The following is an 18,417-nucleotide window of genomic DNA, read 5'->3' on the forward strand; positions in this document are numbered from 1 at the left end:
TCAACTTGTGAAACACAAACAATAAAGAAGTAAACATAGACGCATTCATTCATTCATGCGTTTACCTTATGTGTATGTATATATATATTATTATTATTATTATTATTTTTATTATTTATAGATACAACGATAGCGGCACTACTACTAGTACTACTAAATATTTAACAAACAAGGAACGTATGAATAATAACAATAACGTCAACAAATACCCATACGCAAATATGAAACCCCCGAGGACGCCGGAATTACTCCAGTTGATGGTTTTCTAAATAATAAAAAAAAAGGGTAAGAAAAGAACAATGCCGCCAGCACCTCACACGCAAAGATTTATATAAACACAAAAATATAAAATGCGTACAGATATATGTATAAATATATTCGCTCTCACATACAACTAAATATACATGAATATATATATATATATATATATATGTGTGTGTGTGTGTATATATATGTATCTGTATGTGTATGTATATGTTTATTTTCATTTTCATTCTTACTTATTTACGGACACGGAAGTGCACCAATAAATACACGTTCCATTAATTTACCCCTTTCATTTGTAGCAACGCACGCAAATTCATATAATTAACCTCTTTGCTTCACCATTTCAACTGCTTCTTTGATTTTATTTTGTTCCATTTTTCCCCCCCCCCTTCCCTTTTCTCTCTTTCGTACCGACAAAAAAAAACTAACAAGGTGGAACGAAACATGGAGTGAACCACAAAACAAAACAGTAAGTAAATATAACCAAAAAAAACAATAGGGGGAAAAAAAACAAAACTATAATATGGAAAAATAAAAATGAAAAATAAAAAAAAAGTGAACAGGCAAACGACGCCATGCACGCATAAAAATACAGAAAAGTCACCTTTCCTCCCTCAAAAAAAAAAAACAGGAATGACACACACGCACAAAGAAGTAAAAGTGGCTCACAAGTTTACAAATATGGAGAAATCTCCCCGAATCCCATCTATCGTTTCAGCTTCTGCTTCTTCACATTAATTTCCTTTAAATGAGATACACCGTTTCCTAACACCAGCAACAATAACAACGATTATGGAAAGCAAAAAGTCACATTTGTTTCCTATACTTTTCGCTGACTCCCCTTCTTTCCTATCTTCAATATTCTTTTTTCAGAAACCTTCTCTCCTCCTCCATCTCCCCTCCTTTCCTTTTCATTTCTTTTAGTATTCTGCTCCAAACAATACTAAAAGTAATTAATATTATTATTATTATTACCATTATTATCATCAGGGGTTTGCAGATACCATTTGCTTTGTTTCACTCAGTAAGCAAAAGAGGGGGAGAAAGAAAGGCGGGCGAATGGAAAAACAAACACGAGGCCAAATGTCGGCGCTGAAATATCTCCAGAGTAGAACAACAAAACATAAATTAAAATTGCCATTACATAACATGGCAGCATTTCGTTTTCTCTCTCTGCCGCGGAAGGCCAATCAACACTGAGGAGGGGACCGCTTCCCCAACAGTTTGCTGCGGGGACGCACACGACTCGAAGGAACGCACAGACGTTAAGGAACGACGCGCTGTTCTATCGGTTACTTCAGACTCGGCTGCCGTATGTGACTCGGCTGCCGTATGTGCAACTGATGGTGGGCGTGATACCACTATAACACCCCGTCGTCGACTACCAAATGGTGCACTTGAAAAGGGTGAATGCTCCTCCGAGGTTGCGGGAAACGGTTCGGATGTTGCTATCGGAGACCGACGTCGCGCCGTTTGTGTAACCGCAACAGGAACCTCCGCAGCGGGTTCCGTATCCAGAAAAAAGGGTACCCGATTAGACATCGGTGACGACGCGCAAGCGGTAGAAATGTTCGGTGAATTGGCTGGAACTTCACTAAACATGGGTAACGACCGACTTGAATGCAAAGCTATCGATTGGTGCGGACCACGTGCGGTCGTTGGGCACAGTTCAGTAGAATCCGCAACTGACGAACACCGTGACGCCTTCTCAGTTACAGGGTGTGAGTGAACGGTCGGTGCAACTGAGGAGCGAAGCGATATTTTGTTCGTGACCAGAGATCGCTCGACGGTAGTCGGAAGTGCCGGGCATGTCCACTTTTCAGGGGTGACGAGTGACGCATCGGCAGTAGGCGTTATCGATAGACGGTCTGAAGCGGCCGCTGGTGATGATGGCGATTGCGCGGTGGGTGCTTCCTCTAACGAATTCTGCGAACCATCCGCAGCGACAGCCGTCGATCTCGCTGTCGGCACAACTGATGGTTGAGGGGAAGCCCTCGAAGAGGCACCCGTCATCTTAATAATGGGTGTTATTCCGGTCCGACGTGAAAAAAACTCACTAGCAGTAGGAGAGGATGGGCTATCTAATAAACATGAACCACTCTCCGAAAGACGCCTCCACCTCACAACCCTTTCGGCGACCACACGCCCACTTGCCTCTTCAGTAGTTCGCGAGGTCCTCCTAAGCGATGATGCGGGAGTTCGAGGAGTACCCCTCGACGTAACCCGCCCAGACGCTGCATTTGCGCTGCGTGTAGACCCCATAATTGTAACTATAGGGATTCGAGGTGTCGTGCTTGCCGTCGCAAAACCCCCCATTGCTCCAGGTTTTCGACTAAGGCTTCTTCTTGATGTCACTGCAGGAACCTTAAGTGGGACTAAACCATTTGTTACCGAAAGGCTTGCTTCCATCCCACAGCTCTTTAGGGTACTTATGGCTGATGGTTTGGGAACTCGTGGTGTGACAACGGCTGATGTTTGCACAACCTTCGCATCATGAATATGAGGGACATCCTCATCCACCACAAGTTCAACCACCACGTCATCGTCACCCACAGGGCTCGCGGGGATATTATTACCTTTGACTGTGGTAGGCGTAACGCATGCCTCAGGTCTTCGATGTGTCATTCTTGTTGCAACGACAGGTGGACGGAGTGTATCGGTCGTTCCTGTAATCCCGTTTCCTGCGCCACAGTTTCGTGGAGTTTTTTTTGCCGCTGTCTCAGTGACCCTAGGAGTTCTTTCGACACGTACTGCCAAATCAGGCGATGGCGGTTGTTCTTCCCTAGAGGTAGAAGGAACCTCTACATGTTCCACAACTATTGTTGGAGACGCTGTTTCCCGAGTGGCCGCAGCAGCGCGGGAAGCAATCTTTGTAAGAGGCAAGTGCTGCGAGTAGGGGGACATTAAAATACACTCGGCGCTTTCACCCGGAAGGAACCATTCACTGCAGCTTAACTCCGGAGCTGCAGGAGTTGGGGACAATAACTGTGGAGTGGGTTGATCCGAAGACGCCATGGGAAGATAAATGACAGTCTTGGCCAAACCGTCTCCCGCGTCTACTGATTTTGTGGCCTCGAAATCATCATCACATGAAGGGATTAAATTCAGCGGCGTTTTTTGTGCGGGTAGTGCGCATTGCCGCGGTGATGGAGCACGTGAGGTAAACGTTGTGGCACTGCTCTCAAACCATTTCATAACGCTGTCACCATCAAGTGTGTGAGACGAGGTGTCGCATGGGCGCGGTGTGGGGTCACCTGTTACCTTCTTTCCCAGTAGAGTCGGAACCGTGCGGGGAGTGCGGTACAAGAGATAATCTTGTGCAGGATCTAAGTGTGTAATTATCTTACATCTCTTAAATTGTTCCAGTTCAGCAAAGATGTTGATAGTCATTCTGCTCAACTCTATAAATGAAAAGAAAGCGTTTGGTGTGCCCCTCCTAGTTTTCAACCTCTCACCTTATTCCCCTCACCTTCCACGCTTCTTTGCTGTTTCCTCTTATTTTTATTTTTACTTTTATTTTTGATAATTTGATCCTGTTTGTTACCCCGCTGTACTTTAATTTGAAGTATATTTGTCCTCCTGTTCTCTACCTATTTCCTTTGATACTTGAATATGCGTACACGTTTATTTTATATACGTATAATCAAATATATATATATATATATATCTGGTGCGATTTCGCCACTAGAAATCTTCTTCTTATATTACAGGGACCCTCCTTCTTCCAAAAAAAAGGGGGGGGTAAAAAAATGATAATCAAAAAGCTAATAAAAGATGGTTCAGTGACGGAATTTCTTCTCTGAATAAAATATGAAGGCCTTCACTGTTGGGTAAAACCCCTCCCCCTTGTTCAGCACCTTTCCTTATTTTCTCCTAAATTTTCCTTTCCTCTACTTAGAGCAGCAAGGAAATCAAACAACGCTGATCATATCCATGAAGAAGGAAAGGAAAGAAAAAAAAAAGAGTTCAATATGGGGAAACCCAAAAGGTTATCGTGTAAAGACGGTAACAAAACAACAAATGAAAGGGGGAAAAAAAAACGGCATCCAAGCCATTCATAGAAATGGTTATCAAACATCAGATTGTATTGCAACTCTTTCTTTGTTTTTTTTTCCTCCTTGCGTTTCCACTTCTCATTCATGGCTATTGCTTCTACTCCGCTTTGTCTTTTTTTTTTGTTTATTTGACGTCCGTATGCTTGCATGCGTGTGTCTGTGCATGTTTCGTGTTCGTTTGCTTCTTTGTTTTACCTCCATCCTCCTCCTCCTCATCCTCCTCTTCCCCCTCAAAAAAAAAAAAATGATTCACCACAAAGATACTCTCGCAAAAGAGAGCAGGAACAAAATATGGTGTCTGTTTTCTCAGTGTGAGCAATCGTGTTTTTCCACGAGGCAAAAAAAAAAAAAAAAAGACACACCACGCGACGAAGGGTCACGATAACCAGCAAATTGAAAAAAATAATAATAAGTGTAATAATAATCAAAATAAAAAAAAAGAAAAAGAAGCAGTTTGAAGGAATAATACTCATTCTGGTACCTCCTTTGCTATTGCCCTTTTTCCCTCCTTTTGCGCTCCACTCCACCTCACGTCCGTGGAAACGTATGAGTGCAAACTTCAACCCGCAAAAAAAAAAAACAGAAAAAAAAACGCTACAAATGCGCGGATGGGCGACGGAATCAATCATTGGTCAAAAGGCGCAGGGGGTCAGTTTTTTTTAAATCTGTTTCTGTTTCTTTTTTTTTTTTTTTGCTTTTCTTTTACTTCATTCATCCTAATTTTCCTCTACACCTCCCTTCCTTTCTTGTTTGTTCGTTGTTTGTTTTTTTTTTGTTGTTGTTGTTATTGTGTTGCTTCCTTGTTTTTTATAACTCTCCTCTTCTTTATTTGTTGATTGGTTCCCTCATCTTCTCTTTTCCCCCTTCACTATTTTTCTTTCTTTTCTTTCCTTTCTTCTAAACTTTCACTTCATTCCTCTTCCTTATTTCCAAGATTATGTCACTAAAAGGTGCCATCAGAGGAATGAACTAATGAATTTGAAGAAAAAAAAAAAGAAAAGAAAGAAAATGAGCAAAAACACAACAACACATGCACACACACACACTCACACACTGACACATATGCATACATACATTTATATGCACAAACATACGCGTGTACATGAATAATAAGAGATTAAAAGGAAGGAAAGAGGTGCTCACACAAAAAACAAACAAATACGCAGAGACACGCACATACAAAAGTAAAAAAAAAAAGAAACAAAGATATAAATAAAAGCACTAGCAGATAACAAGAGGAGAGGGAGGTTGACGGAAGCAAAAATAAATGAACGAATGAGGAAGAAGAGACGTAAACGTAGAAAAGAGAAAGAGGGAGAGAGAAGGATTGCGCGAGGCATGAAAAAAGGAACTAAAAACAAGATGAAGTTCCTTTTCTTCTTTTCCCGCTTTGCTATTCATATTTAAATATAACAAATATATATATATATATATATATATATTTATATTTTTTTTTTCTGACTCTGATTTTATATGACGAAGGCTTCCTTCATGCCGCACTTCCGCTATAATGAAAAGAAAAAAAAAGAGGAGGAAGAAAAAGAGGGGGAAAAGTGGGAAATGGAACACATATGCATATGTGCTCGTGTGGTGGCTTTATAAACAAACTTACTTCCATTGTTTTCCTTTACCCCCTCCCCCCGATATTGCGTGTTTGTGTTGTTTTTTTTTTCTTTATTTCCCCCTTCACTCCACTCCCCTTTTTGACTTCTCCTCCTTTCTTTCCTATCCATTCCCCCTCACTCCATTCATCGTATTTTTATACCTCCTCTTTGTCTTTCTCTTTCCCTCTCATTCACTCTCACTCTTTTCATTTAATTAGTGTATATTTATGTTTTGTTTTGTGGTGACGTTTTTTTTTTTTCCCCCCCCTCCTTTCTTTTCTTTTCTTTTCCTTTTTGCTGCTTGTTTTTCTCCCTTTTTCTCCTTTTTTTTCACTTTTATCCTTTTTGTTTTTTTTGTTTCGGAGGGAAAATGGGGGGCCGTTGTTTCGGTTGTACCTCTTTTTTTTTTTAGTTTTTTTGTTCTTTTATTTTTTCTTTAGCAACATCCACTCTTTTGACCTCCGCTGTTGGTTGCTGGGCGGTTATTACCGGTTAGTAATGGCCTTCCACCAGCAGTTGCGCCGCTGTTGGCTCCCTGAGCAGCCACACGTTTCTTAATATTTTTTGCCATCTCAATGAAAGCCGTCTCCACGTTGGAGGATTCTTTAGCACTTGTCTCCAGGAAGGGAATCCCGAGGCTGTCAGCAAATTCCTGTGCCATCTGCGTGTCAACGGCCTTCTTCGTAACGAGGTCACATTTATTGCCGACTAGCAGCTTGTTCACATTCTCACTGGCAAACTTGTCAATTTCAGAAAGCCAAGTTTTTACGTTGTTGAAACTCTCCATATCGGTAGTATCATACACAATAATAATGCCGTGTGCCCCGCGGTAGTAACTACTGGTGATGGTACGGAAGCGCTCCTGGCCGGCAGTATCCCAAATTTGTAATTTAATAACTTTACCATCAATATCCAGTGTGCGAATTTTAAAGTCCACACCGATGGTGCTGATGTAACTCTCCGTGTAGCTGTCGTCCGCAAAACGGAGAAGGAGACACGACTTTCCCACACCGCTATCGCCAATGAGCAACAGCTTAAAAAGGTGATCGTACTCTGTAGACATAATTCACCAGTTTACTTGCAAAATAACTTCTTTGATCCCTTTTCCCTACTGTTCTCGATTGATTTGGCTGCTGTTGTTGTTACAGTTGTTGTTGTTTTAACACTTCCTTTCTTTTCGCTTCACAAAGAGGAAACAAAAAAAAAAAAAAGAAACCTTCCCCCTTCTTTTCTCCTAATATGTCTCTGTTACCTGAGATGGTGCTGCTAAGTGAATGATTTCACACACGCAAAAACAGACTATAACCTACTTGTCGTGACTGTGAGAATACACTTCAGTTTGTTTGTTTTTTTTTTAAAAAAGAAAGAGTTGTAGAGCAATTGAATACTGTAACCGTTTGGAAACGTGCAAGTTAAATGCGAAAATTGAAAAAATATATATATATATAGTCCAGAAAATTTAAAGGAATAAAAGAAGGAGGAATAAAAGACGCAATACGCCTAACGGTAAAGGCAGAAAAAAAAAACAGACGTACATTAGAAAATTAATGGTTTTAATGAAGAAACCAAAGGAAACCTTTACACCATTCTGATCATTTGTTGGATGTCTCTCTCTCATACGCTTTTCTCTCTCTATATGCAGTTAAAATTTCATCCTCTCCTTTACGTCTAACGAAACAATTTTGGTCCTTCCTTCATCTTCTACCACTTAAAAACCAAAACAAGCACCTAACGGGGAAGACGACAAAGAAAAAAAAAGAAGGGAGGAAAAAAGGCATCGTTCAATAACTGAGTAATGGAGCAACATTGGGAATCAGAAAAGAGAGAGAGAGATAGAGAGGAGAAGAATAGAAACAAAAGTGTGTTAAGTTGAAGATGCCACTGTGACGACGGCAAAGAGGAGATAACAAAAAAGGGAAAAGAGGAAGATGAGTGAAAGAAATAGAGAGAAAGCGGGGCTCAAATGTAAAAAAGTGAAAAAGAAAAAAAGTGGGAAAGAACATAATCCGGAAGCATAGGCTTACATAGCAACCACCCGCCAAGTTCTGCGAAAACATGGTTGAAAGGGTCACTGCCACAATACTCGCACCTGCGCATATGCCTTCATATGTAGATCCTGAAATGTACACGGAACTCCCACACACAATTGGCAATGAAACACACAAATATTCAAATACAAAATATATTTAATGGGAAGAGGGGAAATATTGGGCATACGTGCGAGATTAAGTGTCACAGTTCACATCCACGAAACTAAACACCACCTTCACGTCATCACACCAATTCATTCTCCTCTTCTCTTTTATTTACTTTTAAACGCTCAACATTGCGCCAGAAACCGTAACAATTGTATCTGCTCCCATTGTGGTTTCTTCACATATATAAACCATCGAAGAGTCGAATGGAAAACAAAACATTCCACCCTCTTAATACTTTCGATTTGGATATCTTCTCTTTTTTTTTATTTCTAACCTCCCTTTTTCTCTCTCCCTCACTTTTAATAGTTCCTACTTTTCGTCCCGCCCGTTAACCCTCTTTCCTGCCCGAAAAACAAACGGTCCCACCATTTCATTCCTTTTGCTGCCCTCTTCTCTTATTTGAAAATCACCTCCCGTTCGTTATGTTACTTTCTTCACTTCCTGTCGTATTCTTATTTATATTCATTCCTTCGCTTGGCGATCCGTAATTGTGTGTACTTGTGTAACGATATGCACGAGAAGCGCTCGTTCCTGTACTTAATTCTCTCCCCCATATAGACAACACACATGCACACATCCTACAAAACGCATCATATAACCTCCTTTCCCTGTGCTTTTTTTTTTTACTTTTTGCCTGCACCTAACAATCGAAAATATATTAGAAGCCAAACACATACACACACACATATATATATAGATATAGATATATGCACAGGTTTTTTTATTTTATTTTTTTTAAAAAAAAAACATACAAACGTACACATACGCATTATTCCGCTTCCTTTACCCAGGCGCTGCAACTTCCCTCCTTCTGATATATTTATCGGTACATTCGGCAGGGAATGAGGGACCTTTTCCCGTAAAATGGTATAAAAGTGACGGCGAAACGCCACTTAAAATGTATGTGTAAATATAAATAAATAAATATGTATATATATGTGTGTGTGAATGTTCCTTTTTATTTCCTTTTGTTTTCTTTTCTGATCCTTTTCTTCAACCGATTAATTGAGGACAGTCAAACAGGGTGGTGGATTCACTTCCCTGATCTTCACTATAGTCGTTACAGCCTTTTGCTTTTTATTTATTAACTTACTTGCATGACTTGACGAGTCACAAATACACAAGCATTATCATACGTCCTTTCCCTTCACTTTTCTTTTCCTCCTTTTGTCCCCCAAAAACAAATCATCGCCCTGTACAAAACAAAAAATATTACCGGAATCTCCTCTCAATTTCACCAATTACTCTTCACGCATCTCAACTCCTTCACCACATGTTCTCTACACACTCTCCCAACCTCTTGTCAACAACATTTGTGTAAAAAGCAGAAAAATGAAGAGACAATGGGAATCTAACGTAAGCTCACGTCACATCTGCTTCATCGCACAAATAAAAATGTTAAAGAAAGAAGAAAAAAGAAGAAGAAAAACGTCGCAGCAGCAGTGGTGGTAATACACTAATGGAAGCTGTCAAACTGAAAAAACAAAAAAAAAGACGAAGGATCGCCAGAAGGAGATGGAAGAAAGGAAGAAAGTGGAGGGAAAAAGCAGGGGAGTAGAAGCAGGAAAGTTAACATTATTACTATAGCATAAAATGATGATAATAATGTTAATAAAGGATCGAAGGAGCTAAAACCGTTACGATTCCATGTCTCCCACCCACTACAAATGGAAATTAAAAACCTTGTGAAGTGAAGTTGAAACAGACATCGGTTATATCTCTGCCCTTACCTTTACATGGCATCATTCCCCTATCACATCATCGTCTTTTCCTCCTTTTCACTTCCCCATCATTTTCACCACACGCGTTTATTATTACTATCTTTTTTTTTGTTTGCTGTTGTTGTTTACAAATACTTCACCACGCACCCAATCGGAGAGGCAGCACCTTCCACACAAGTAGATATATATCCTACGTATAACACCTATCGATCCCCTTTAGATTTTTCAATACACCTTCACAATGCGCATTCATATCCCCACCTCTCTTTTTGTTCTTTTTTTTTTTCCTTGTTCTCTTTCTTTCTACATGGGATGTGAATAATTCATCTCATAAGGGAAAAGTTCCATCAGAACCGTGAAATATAAAGAAAACCGCGAGGTAAACACCCCACATAACCCTTAAACCTCCGCTCCCCCACCACTTGAATTCACCCCATGTAAACCTCCTCCACACATGCGCAGTCGGAACTACATTGAGTACCGACAGGACACAATAGTAATTGAACACAGAATTCGTCAAAGGAAATTTTAAAAAAAAAAATAATAATAATAATAATAATAAAACAAAAACAAAAAAAGAAGGGAGGGTGAAACAACAACAACTAACCTCCAGCACACTGCAAGAAAGAGCCACGCCGCTTCCACCCGAACGCCCTCCTCCCCCCCTCCGCCTTTGTTCAGCTAATCTCGGCGTTTGCGGTAATTTTCACTGCCAGACCTGGAGCCGCTGCTTGCGCTTCGACTGCGCTCCCGACGTCTGCGGTCCCGCTTTTTATAACCGCGACTCCCCGCTGAGGCTTCACTGCTTCGGCGGCTGTACGATGACCGGCTGCTGACGGGACTGCCACTCCGGCTGCGGTTGCGAGTGCGGCGACGACCCCGACTGTTACTACGATGGCTACGGCTACGGCTACGGCTACGGCTACGACTGCGGCTTCTGCTGCGGTTACGGTTGCGGTTGCGACTACGACGTCGTCTGCCACGGCTACCGCTACGGCGGCGGGGGCGATCGACCCGATCATCATCAAGGCGGCCCCGCTTTCCTTCCCGGCTTTGCTGCACGGAAAGACGGCAATCTTGCATGTACTGATTGTGCATCATTTCAATCATTCGCCGAGCATGTGCGGGACTCGGAACATCGACGAAGGCACATTCCCCACGGCGACGGAAGCCAATAATTGGGGCGGCCTCCTCGAGTTTACTGCGCAGTTCCCTATCCGAGATTGACCGTCCGCTCGGACCTAAACCAACGAAAAGAGCCGTGCGGCCTCCCGCGCTGTTGTTGTAGCCCCCGTAGTCGGCACCTCTTCCATCAAAAGGAACACCACGCCCACGTTCCCTGTGTCGGCCTCGCTCCCTTTCACGTCCCCGTTCACGATCACGATCGCGTTCCCCTTCGCGATTACTCCCACGACTATGTTGAACTACCATTCGCGCTTCACCGATATATTTGCCATCCATTTCAGTGATTAGCCTATCTGCAGCTTCCGGGCCCGCCACATCAACAAAAGCGCAACGGCCACGAATGCGAACATCAGACACGGGGGCCACCTGCTCCAAGCGCTCCCAAAGCTGTTCTTTGCTGATTGTAGAGGCGGCTGGGCCGAGGCCAATGTACAATGATACCACTTCTGGGTTATCACTTCCACTCCCGTCTCTGGAATCCATCTTTTTGAAACGGCACAGAGACTCTCCTTTTCCTCTTCTTTCTTTCTTCCTTAATTACTTTCCTTCTTTATTGTTATTATTATTACTATTGTTATTCCCGGAGTCCCCTCGAATAATATTTGCTATTCCTCTCGTATAGTGATAGCAGCGTGATATTTGTATTTTCACCTTCTTGGTTGTGATCGTGCTCCGTTCTCCGTTGCCTCCACGTATGTTCCCCTCACCGTGCTTCACTTGTGTGTAGCCCCAGTGCCGTGAGTTTGTTTGTTCGGTTGGTTTTTCTTTTCTTTTCTTTTTCGGAGCTTTCTTCTGTACAGTAAATAAAAGTTAAGATATTATATTTGCGTAAGAGGAAAATAGAAGAAAGTCGATTCCACACCGGTAATTAGTTAGAGGACCGCACACAAATAAATGATTAAACAAATGGAAGGGGGGGTTTAATGAGACGTGCAAGACCGGTGGAATTCACAGTGAAATCCCGACAGAAACAAAAGGTGCCATCACACAAGAAACGCGGCAAAACTAAACATTAGCTTTTTTTTAAAAAAAAAAAAGGCAACCCTGCGTGACTCGATAAATGGCCTCACATAGGATCACCTTTTCTCCCTGTTTCTTCCAACTCTTTATTCTCCAACGTGCGTGCGCATGCAAACATATTATCATAGAGAACAGCAGGAAATTGAAAATGTTGCAAACATGACTCAAATTTCCGAGTTACAGTTGGAAAATGTCATGGATTTAATTATTTCAAATTTGACGTCCTTTTTGTTTAATTTTTTCTGCTTCCCCTTCCTTTGTATTGCCTTTCATTTCTATTTATCTCCTTTCTGTCTCCCTTTTATTCTTACCATGTCGATGTAAGTTTGAATTTGTCATGAAAAATAAAATAAGACCTACGAAAGAAAATGAAAAGAAGGGGTAAAGGGGGAAAAACTGATGAAATGCGCATAATTAAGTTTAAATATTTAACACCCTTGAAAATTGTTATTATCAATATGTCCACAGTTATAAATAATGAGTTACGGGAATCAAATACAAAGCCACACGACACTCTTCAAGCACCGATATGATAACAAAAATTGAAATAATATTGAAAAAAAATTATAGGAATGGAACCAATAATGAGGGACAAAAAAAGAAAAAGAAAAAAACAAAACAAAGAGAGATTGAAGCCCTTGGAGGCAGAAGGGGAAAAGAAAAACAATAAATAAACGAATACATGGAAAAAAAAAAAGAAACGGGACAACACGAGTAAGGGACGAAAATGAGAAAAATGTCCCTAAAAAAAGGAAACGAAAAACAGTGGAAAAAAAACGTGAAAGAAAAATTACACAACTTTGCAGCATGAGAAAAGCAAATAATGACAATAGAAAATTTTTTAAAAGAAAAAAGGGGCTCACGCACACAGACAAAAAAAACAGTAATTAAAAAAAAAACACTCTACAAATTCAGACGACGAAGGAAAAAAGAAAAAAAGAAAAATTTAATTGAAACGAAATTATTTGGGTAGGAGAAAGTGGCGATGCTGAAACAAAATCTGTTGCGCATGTGGAGAAAAGAGCACCATCGAAATCTTCAAAAGAAAGCAAAAAAAAAAAAGTAAACATACTTGAAAAAACGTGAAATATTTCCTATCTTGAACCTGTTCGGATATGATCCCTCTTTTATCTTTTATTTCTTTTTTTTTTTGATCCCTTCGTCCAAATCCCCATCAAGGCACAGCATTCAGCACTTCTCCTTTTTCTTTAAAAGAAAATAAACAAGCATTAACAAAAAAAAAGAAGATAAGCCAGTTGCTATAATGAATAAAATGACTAGAAACAATTTGAAAAAAAAAAGGAGAGAAGGAAAAAAAGAAATGACACCATTTATTTTTTTTTCTTTTTTGCTTAGTTTTGCTCTTTGCCTATTTTCTTCCTTCTGGTGCTCTGCACTTCTCTACCAGTCTCGCACAGAAAAAGTCATACGTTATTTTTTTTTTCCCCACCTCACCAACCTGATTTTCATCATCTAATCTGGTAGTTGGGATTGCCTACTTGCGTTTCTTCATCGTAACACACACACACACACACGCACACAAGCATATTTATTTATTCATTTACTTATTTATTTATTTATTTATTTATTTATACATTTGTTTACTCCTTAGACGGGACATGGCCTCGGGAACGTACACACGTATTTATTTATACGCTGCAAGCATAGGCGAAAAAAAAAACAATAATAAGCATAATAATAATAATAATAAGTGGAAATGCAGTGGCGACAGCCACCCACCCTCTCTCCTCCCCTCCCTTCCATGGAATACAATAATAAAACATTTTATTTCCCCAACAGGTTCTCAACGATTCATTATGTTTCGTTTTTCATTTATTTATTCTTATTATTTTTTTTTGAAATTTGGTCGGTTCCCGGTTACAGCAAATGAGGAAATGAATGAGTGAAATAACACTTCACCAAAAAAAAACATGCAGACATTTACGAGGTAACGGAGGGACCGCCACTTTTTTTTTTTCTTTCGTAAACAAAAAGAAGAAAAGAGGCGGAGCCGAATATTTGCATCCGCATTCTCTTCTTCTGTGTACACTCGACCACGTTTATAATAATGCAGTGTACATTTTTACCTTATTTTATATAATTATTTCTTCACATTTTCCTCCGAGATTGTCATTTCCGCCACCTGCAAACAACACAAGTCACGGAATTGAAGATATTTATAAACGCTTGAAGGTGGTGAGGAACAAAATGAATTGATATCAAAAAAACAAAACAAAAATTGGAAACCGTAAGAAGCATATGACAGCGAGGAATTAAAGTGCAACAGAAAATGAAATATAATTATAAAAATGATAACAACAATAATAATAATAATAACAGTGATAACACCAAATATATAATAATAATAATAATAATAATGAAAATGAAAATAAGCGAACAAAACAATGCAATGATGTGAAGAGAACACACTGAAAGAAGAAGGTATGGGTATTGACGAGATGTGATGTGTTAGAGGGGAAAGTGAGAGAGATGAAATATAATTTCAAAGAAAAAAGGAATTAAAAAGAATCAAGTAATATACCTTTTTCTTCTTTAATTTCTCTTTACCTCTTATATTGGTGCTTCTTCGATTCCCTTTATTATTTTTTTTCTTTCGGTTTATTGTGAGTGTAGAGAAAAAAAAATTGGAGTGGCACCAAATCAGCACCGAAAGATCCAACGGTAGTTGGAGTTAAGAGCAAAACATAACATAACATTTATAATAATAATAATAGAAAAAAACACTCCATCTGTAAGAAAAATTTCTACACCCCTTACAAAAAACATCATTCAGAACAAAAAAGAAAAAAAAGCGAAATAATATTTTCAAGTAACTTTTTACTTATCTCTTTCCTGACTCACCATATGGCATATGATTGCCGCAGTGGAAAGAAACAAAAAAAACAAAAAAAGGCGAGTGGGAAGAGGGAGCACGCATCTAAAAATATATTTTTCTTAATAAAAAAAAAATTCATATCATTAATTGTTGTTTTTATATAGTTATTTGTATTTACAACAGAAACAACAGCATCAAAATCAGTAAAAGAAATGGAAGCGGCGCATTACTGGTCGGTGGCATTATAATAATATGATGAAGGTGGGGGGAAAATAAAAACGAGGAACGCCTAATCATTTCTAAAATTACTTTATCATTGGAAAATTAGAGACAATGGAGTAGAAATGAAATGAAATTCAAATGTCACACCCATTTTTTTTTACTTATATTACCCACTCATAAAATAAAAAGGGTAAAAATAAAATAAAGTCCCCCGTTTCCGGTAGCGTTAACTCCCTCGACAACCCTTGCAATTTAATATAATCAAAGCAGGAAAAAAAAAAAAGAGAAACAAAAATGTGTTTGTAAGTAAATATTTCATCGGCCGCTAGGCTTTTCTCCTTCCTTCTTTTTTTTTCGTTTCTTCCTTCCATCGTTTCCTTCTCCTTTTCAGGTACGTGGAGCAGTGGTATGAAGGGCCGGAAATAAAAATGTACGGAATAAATATAAAAGGGAGAAAAGAAAGAACAAAACAAAGAGCATGACGAGACCAAACCGTTTTACGCTTACATAAACAAAAACAAAGTCAAAAAAAGAAACATGCCATTTAGCTGTTAGCTTGTTTCTGCTCGGCAGTCGTGCTTTTTATATATTTCTTATTTATTTATCTCCCGCTTCACAAGTTTGAGAGAATACAAAATGAAATTAGGGCATCAATAAAAACAAAAAAATCATACTTTAAAAAAGACTGCAACAGCAACACATGGGGGAGAGATTAAAACATTTATTTTTATCTAAACATTTGCTTTAATTATATTTTATGTAAAATTGCACACGCGTGTGTAATATGTCCCCTCTTTTTTCTATTTTTCCCCCTTTCTTTGCCCGCTTCGTCACTCCAAATGACTAACGGCATGAAAAGGAAACGAAACAGAAGAAGTACACTTATAATATTTACTTTTTAGTATTTAATTATCTTTTCATTGTTTATTTTTTTTTTTCCTTTCCCCCTTCCGTATTCTCCATTTAATATTTTGATACATAAGAATAATGACGCCAAAACAGACGAAAAAAAAATCTGACGACGACATCATAACATTCATCACTTTATTATCATATCAGTAATAGAAGTAATGGCAGAAGCAGAAGTGATTGTAATTTCTTTCAATACTTAACGAAAAAAAAAAAAGTAACAATGGCACAATCAGCACACTCGCTTTCCATTGTCCTTTTTTATTTGTTTTTTTTTTTGGTTCCTTGATAGTCGCGTTTATTCGTTCAGTTTTGGGTTTTCATTTTATTCTCCAAAACAAAAAGAAAAGCACACATGCACCCGTGTGGAATAAAAACAAGAAACAAAAGAATTAATTAATTAATGACTTCAACTTTCATATTTGAGAAACACAGACACACACACACATACACACAACATATATATATATATATATATAGCATGAATGAAATGAGTTGAACAAATGAAAGAGCACATGAGAGGAAACACGAAACACAATAAAAACATATATTTATTTGTTTATTTAAAATGCCTACGCGGGTGTGTGCCCTTTTCTTCTTGGACTTTGTTCCTTCGTTACTTTCAAAAAAAACGTTAAAAACATCCGCTGATTGTTATTGATTTTTTTTTGCATCTTTCCTTCAACCCACTGGAAAATTGATACGATTATACCCCACCGTCTTTATTTTCGTCCCTTCAACTCTCTTTAAAATACAATGAATATTGGAGTGAACACGAAAAGAGGAGTAAAGCAGAAGAAAAAAACAAAGATGAAAAATTAGGGAAATACAAGGACAAAAGGAACACACAACAAAAATAATAGTAACAATAATTATCGGAATAAAGCAATAAATAAGACAGCAACAACAACAACAATATTATTAAATAATAATAATAGTAATAGTCAATAACAATCATCTTAATAATAATAATAAACGAACGAATAAAATGGAAAGTAAAGGGAAGACACAGAGAGAGAGAGAGAAAAGAAGAGACAAAAAAGAGGGGAAAAGTGATGGAGCTCCATGGCTAAACCACTTACACTCAAGTAAATATTTACTAAATTATTCATTAATAATAATATATACGTTTATATTTATCTACACTTATCCAACACTTACTTATTTCTTGTCTTCTTTTCCTTATTTGGATTTTACTTTGTTTTATCAGTTGTTTCTCTTTTGTTTTTAAAAAAAATGGTGTAATCCCAAGCAGTCTCTCATGCTATTTCGTCCTCTTTTTCTAATTTTTCTCTTCTCTTCTCTCTTTCTTATTTTTTTTTCTTACAATTTATGCCATACATGATTAAATATATTGAATAGGTAAATACATGGTTATATTGTACACATGTTTTATACGCGCAGTATCATCTTTATATTTGTCTGTTTGTTTTTTTTTTTAGGTTCTGCTCAAATACAAAGAAAACAGGAGCGACGGGGTATTATATACCTCTTCTTCTTTTTGTAACCCTCTTGGCTTTTTTTTTTTAATGCACGTTAATTCCTCAACCCCTCTCTTGTTGCTTGTGTTGTTGTTTTTCATCTTTTACATTTGTGAATGTAATGAAATGGATAACAATAATATTAAACAATATTATTCAATCAAATAAGATAAAGCTTATACACACGGAGAGGCAACAGACAAAAAAGAAAAAAAAGAAAAACTGTCATAACCCTCCCTTCCTCCGCTCGAATCTTTTGAACAAAACGAACCAAAAGAAAAAACAAAAAACGAATATAAAATGAATCAAAACACGAGCTGAGAAATTTAGAACACACGCGCAAAATGAAAAACAGCAGAGCATAAGAAAAACAATAAAGGAGAAAAACGGAGGAAAAATTAATGTTAAGGTGAAGTGGAAGGAAAGGAAAAAAAACATATGAAGCAACAAAAGGGAGATTGGGGCAAAAAAAAATCAAAAAAACACAAGAAGCATTCAAAAGAAAAGCACATTATAAACTAATCAATTGATTACTGTTAAAAACAGACCAATCAAATCAGCATGGGCGCACATTTATACATAAATATAACAACATCATAACATTCATATATATGTTTATGTGCATATATTTTCACGTTTATATATATTTGTATTTATATTTAAACATTTATTCGTGAGGAATTTTATATACTTCCCAGGTATCGCTCACATTCTCTTTTCGTCCTTCATCTATTTAGTTTGTTTCTTTTGTTTTATTACTGTTTTATTACTACTATTATTATTGCTTTTATTGTTATCTTGTTTTCATTGGTTTTTGTTGCCTCGGTCTCGTTTCATTTTGTCTTTTTTTTTTTCATTGCGGTTTCATTTACGTCAATCTATCTTCAACTTCGACGGTATTAACCGAGCGGCTACGAGA

General features: G+C 38.2%; 3 protein-coding genes across 3 annotated transcripts, besides 40 other annotated features; all 3 read right to left on the minus strand.

Annotated features, from left to right (window-relative positions):
* Nucleotides 1–18,417: part of a sequence feature (sequence corresponds to BAC RPCI93-12O16) that runs on past both edges of the window.
* Nucleotides 86–116: a microsatellite.
* Nucleotides 329–482: a microsatellite.
* Nucleotides 681–822: a sequence feature (A-rich).
* Nucleotides 1,220–1,254: a microsatellite.
* Tb927.8.880 (hypothetical protein) lies at nt 1,408–3,657 on the minus strand (the record flags this gene model as incomplete). The annotated part of the gene is made up of 1 exon (XM_841832.1): nt 1,408–3,657. The coding sequence occupies one exon, from the start codon at nt 3,655–3,657 to the stop codon at nt 1,408–1,410; it is 2,250 nt and encodes a 749-aa protein (XP_846925.1).
* Nucleotides 3,763–3,788: a microsatellite.
* Nucleotides 3,915–3,934: a microsatellite.
* Nucleotides 4,517–4,554: a microsatellite.
* Nucleotides 4,719–4,762: a sequence feature (AT_rich).
* Nucleotides 4,976–5,244: a sequence feature (T-rich).
* Nucleotides 5,349–5,397: a microsatellite.
* Nucleotides 5,466–5,559: a sequence feature (A-rich).
* Nucleotides 5,739–5,770: a microsatellite.
* Nucleotides 5,832–5,874: a sequence feature (A-rich).
* Nucleotides 6,195–6,286: a sequence feature (T-rich).
* Nucleotides 6,324–6,364: a sequence feature (T-rich).
* Tb927.8.890 (small GTP-binding protein Rab1, putative) lies at nt 6,363–6,989 on the minus strand (the record flags this gene model as incomplete). The annotated part of the gene is made up of 1 exon (XM_841833.1): nt 6,363–6,989. One exon carries the CDS (start codon nt 6,987–6,989, stop codon nt 6,363–6,365), a length of 627 nt encoding a protein of 208 aa, XP_846926.1.
* Nucleotides 7,832–7,926: a sequence feature (GA-rich).
* Nucleotides 8,841–8,871: a sequence feature (AT_rich).
* Nucleotides 9,023–9,070: a microsatellite.
* Nucleotides 10,107–10,150: a microsatellite.
* Nucleotides 10,385–10,407: a microsatellite.
* Nucleotides 10,527–11,513, minus strand: Tb927.8.900 (splicing factor TSR1; the record flags this gene model as incomplete). The annotated part of the gene is made up of 1 exon (XM_841834.1): nt 10,527–11,513. One exon carries the CDS (start codon nt 11,511–11,513, stop codon nt 10,527–10,529), a length of 987 nt encoding a protein of 328 aa, XP_846927.1.
* Nucleotides 10,696–10,853: a microsatellite.
* Nucleotides 11,581–11,609: a microsatellite.
* Nucleotides 12,644–12,827: a sequence feature (A-rich).
* Nucleotides 13,568–13,592: a microsatellite.
* Nucleotides 13,597–13,654: a microsatellite.
* Nucleotides 13,730–13,761: a microsatellite.
* Nucleotides 14,348–14,443: a microsatellite.
* Nucleotides 14,990–15,022: a sequence feature (AT_rich).
* Nucleotides 15,439–15,497: a sequence feature (CT-rich).
* Nucleotides 15,991–16,046: a sequence feature (AT_rich).
* Nucleotides 16,447–16,473: a microsatellite.
* Nucleotides 16,476–16,496: a microsatellite.
* Nucleotides 16,873–16,992: a microsatellite.
* Nucleotides 17,011–17,073: a sequence feature (GA-rich).
* Nucleotides 17,107–17,144: a sequence feature (AT_rich).
* Nucleotides 17,285–17,342: a sequence feature (CT-rich).
* Nucleotides 17,758–17,811: a sequence feature (A-rich).
* Nucleotides 18,068–18,169: a microsatellite.
* Nucleotides 18,251–18,295: a microsatellite.

This window comes from Trypanosoma brucei, chromosome 8 (genome assembly GCF_000002445.2).
Source record: "Trypanosoma brucei brucei TREU927 chromosome 8, complete sequence".
Lineage (NCBI taxonomy): Eukaryota > Euglenozoa > Kinetoplastea > Trypanosomatida > Trypanosomatidae > Trypanosoma > Trypanosoma brucei.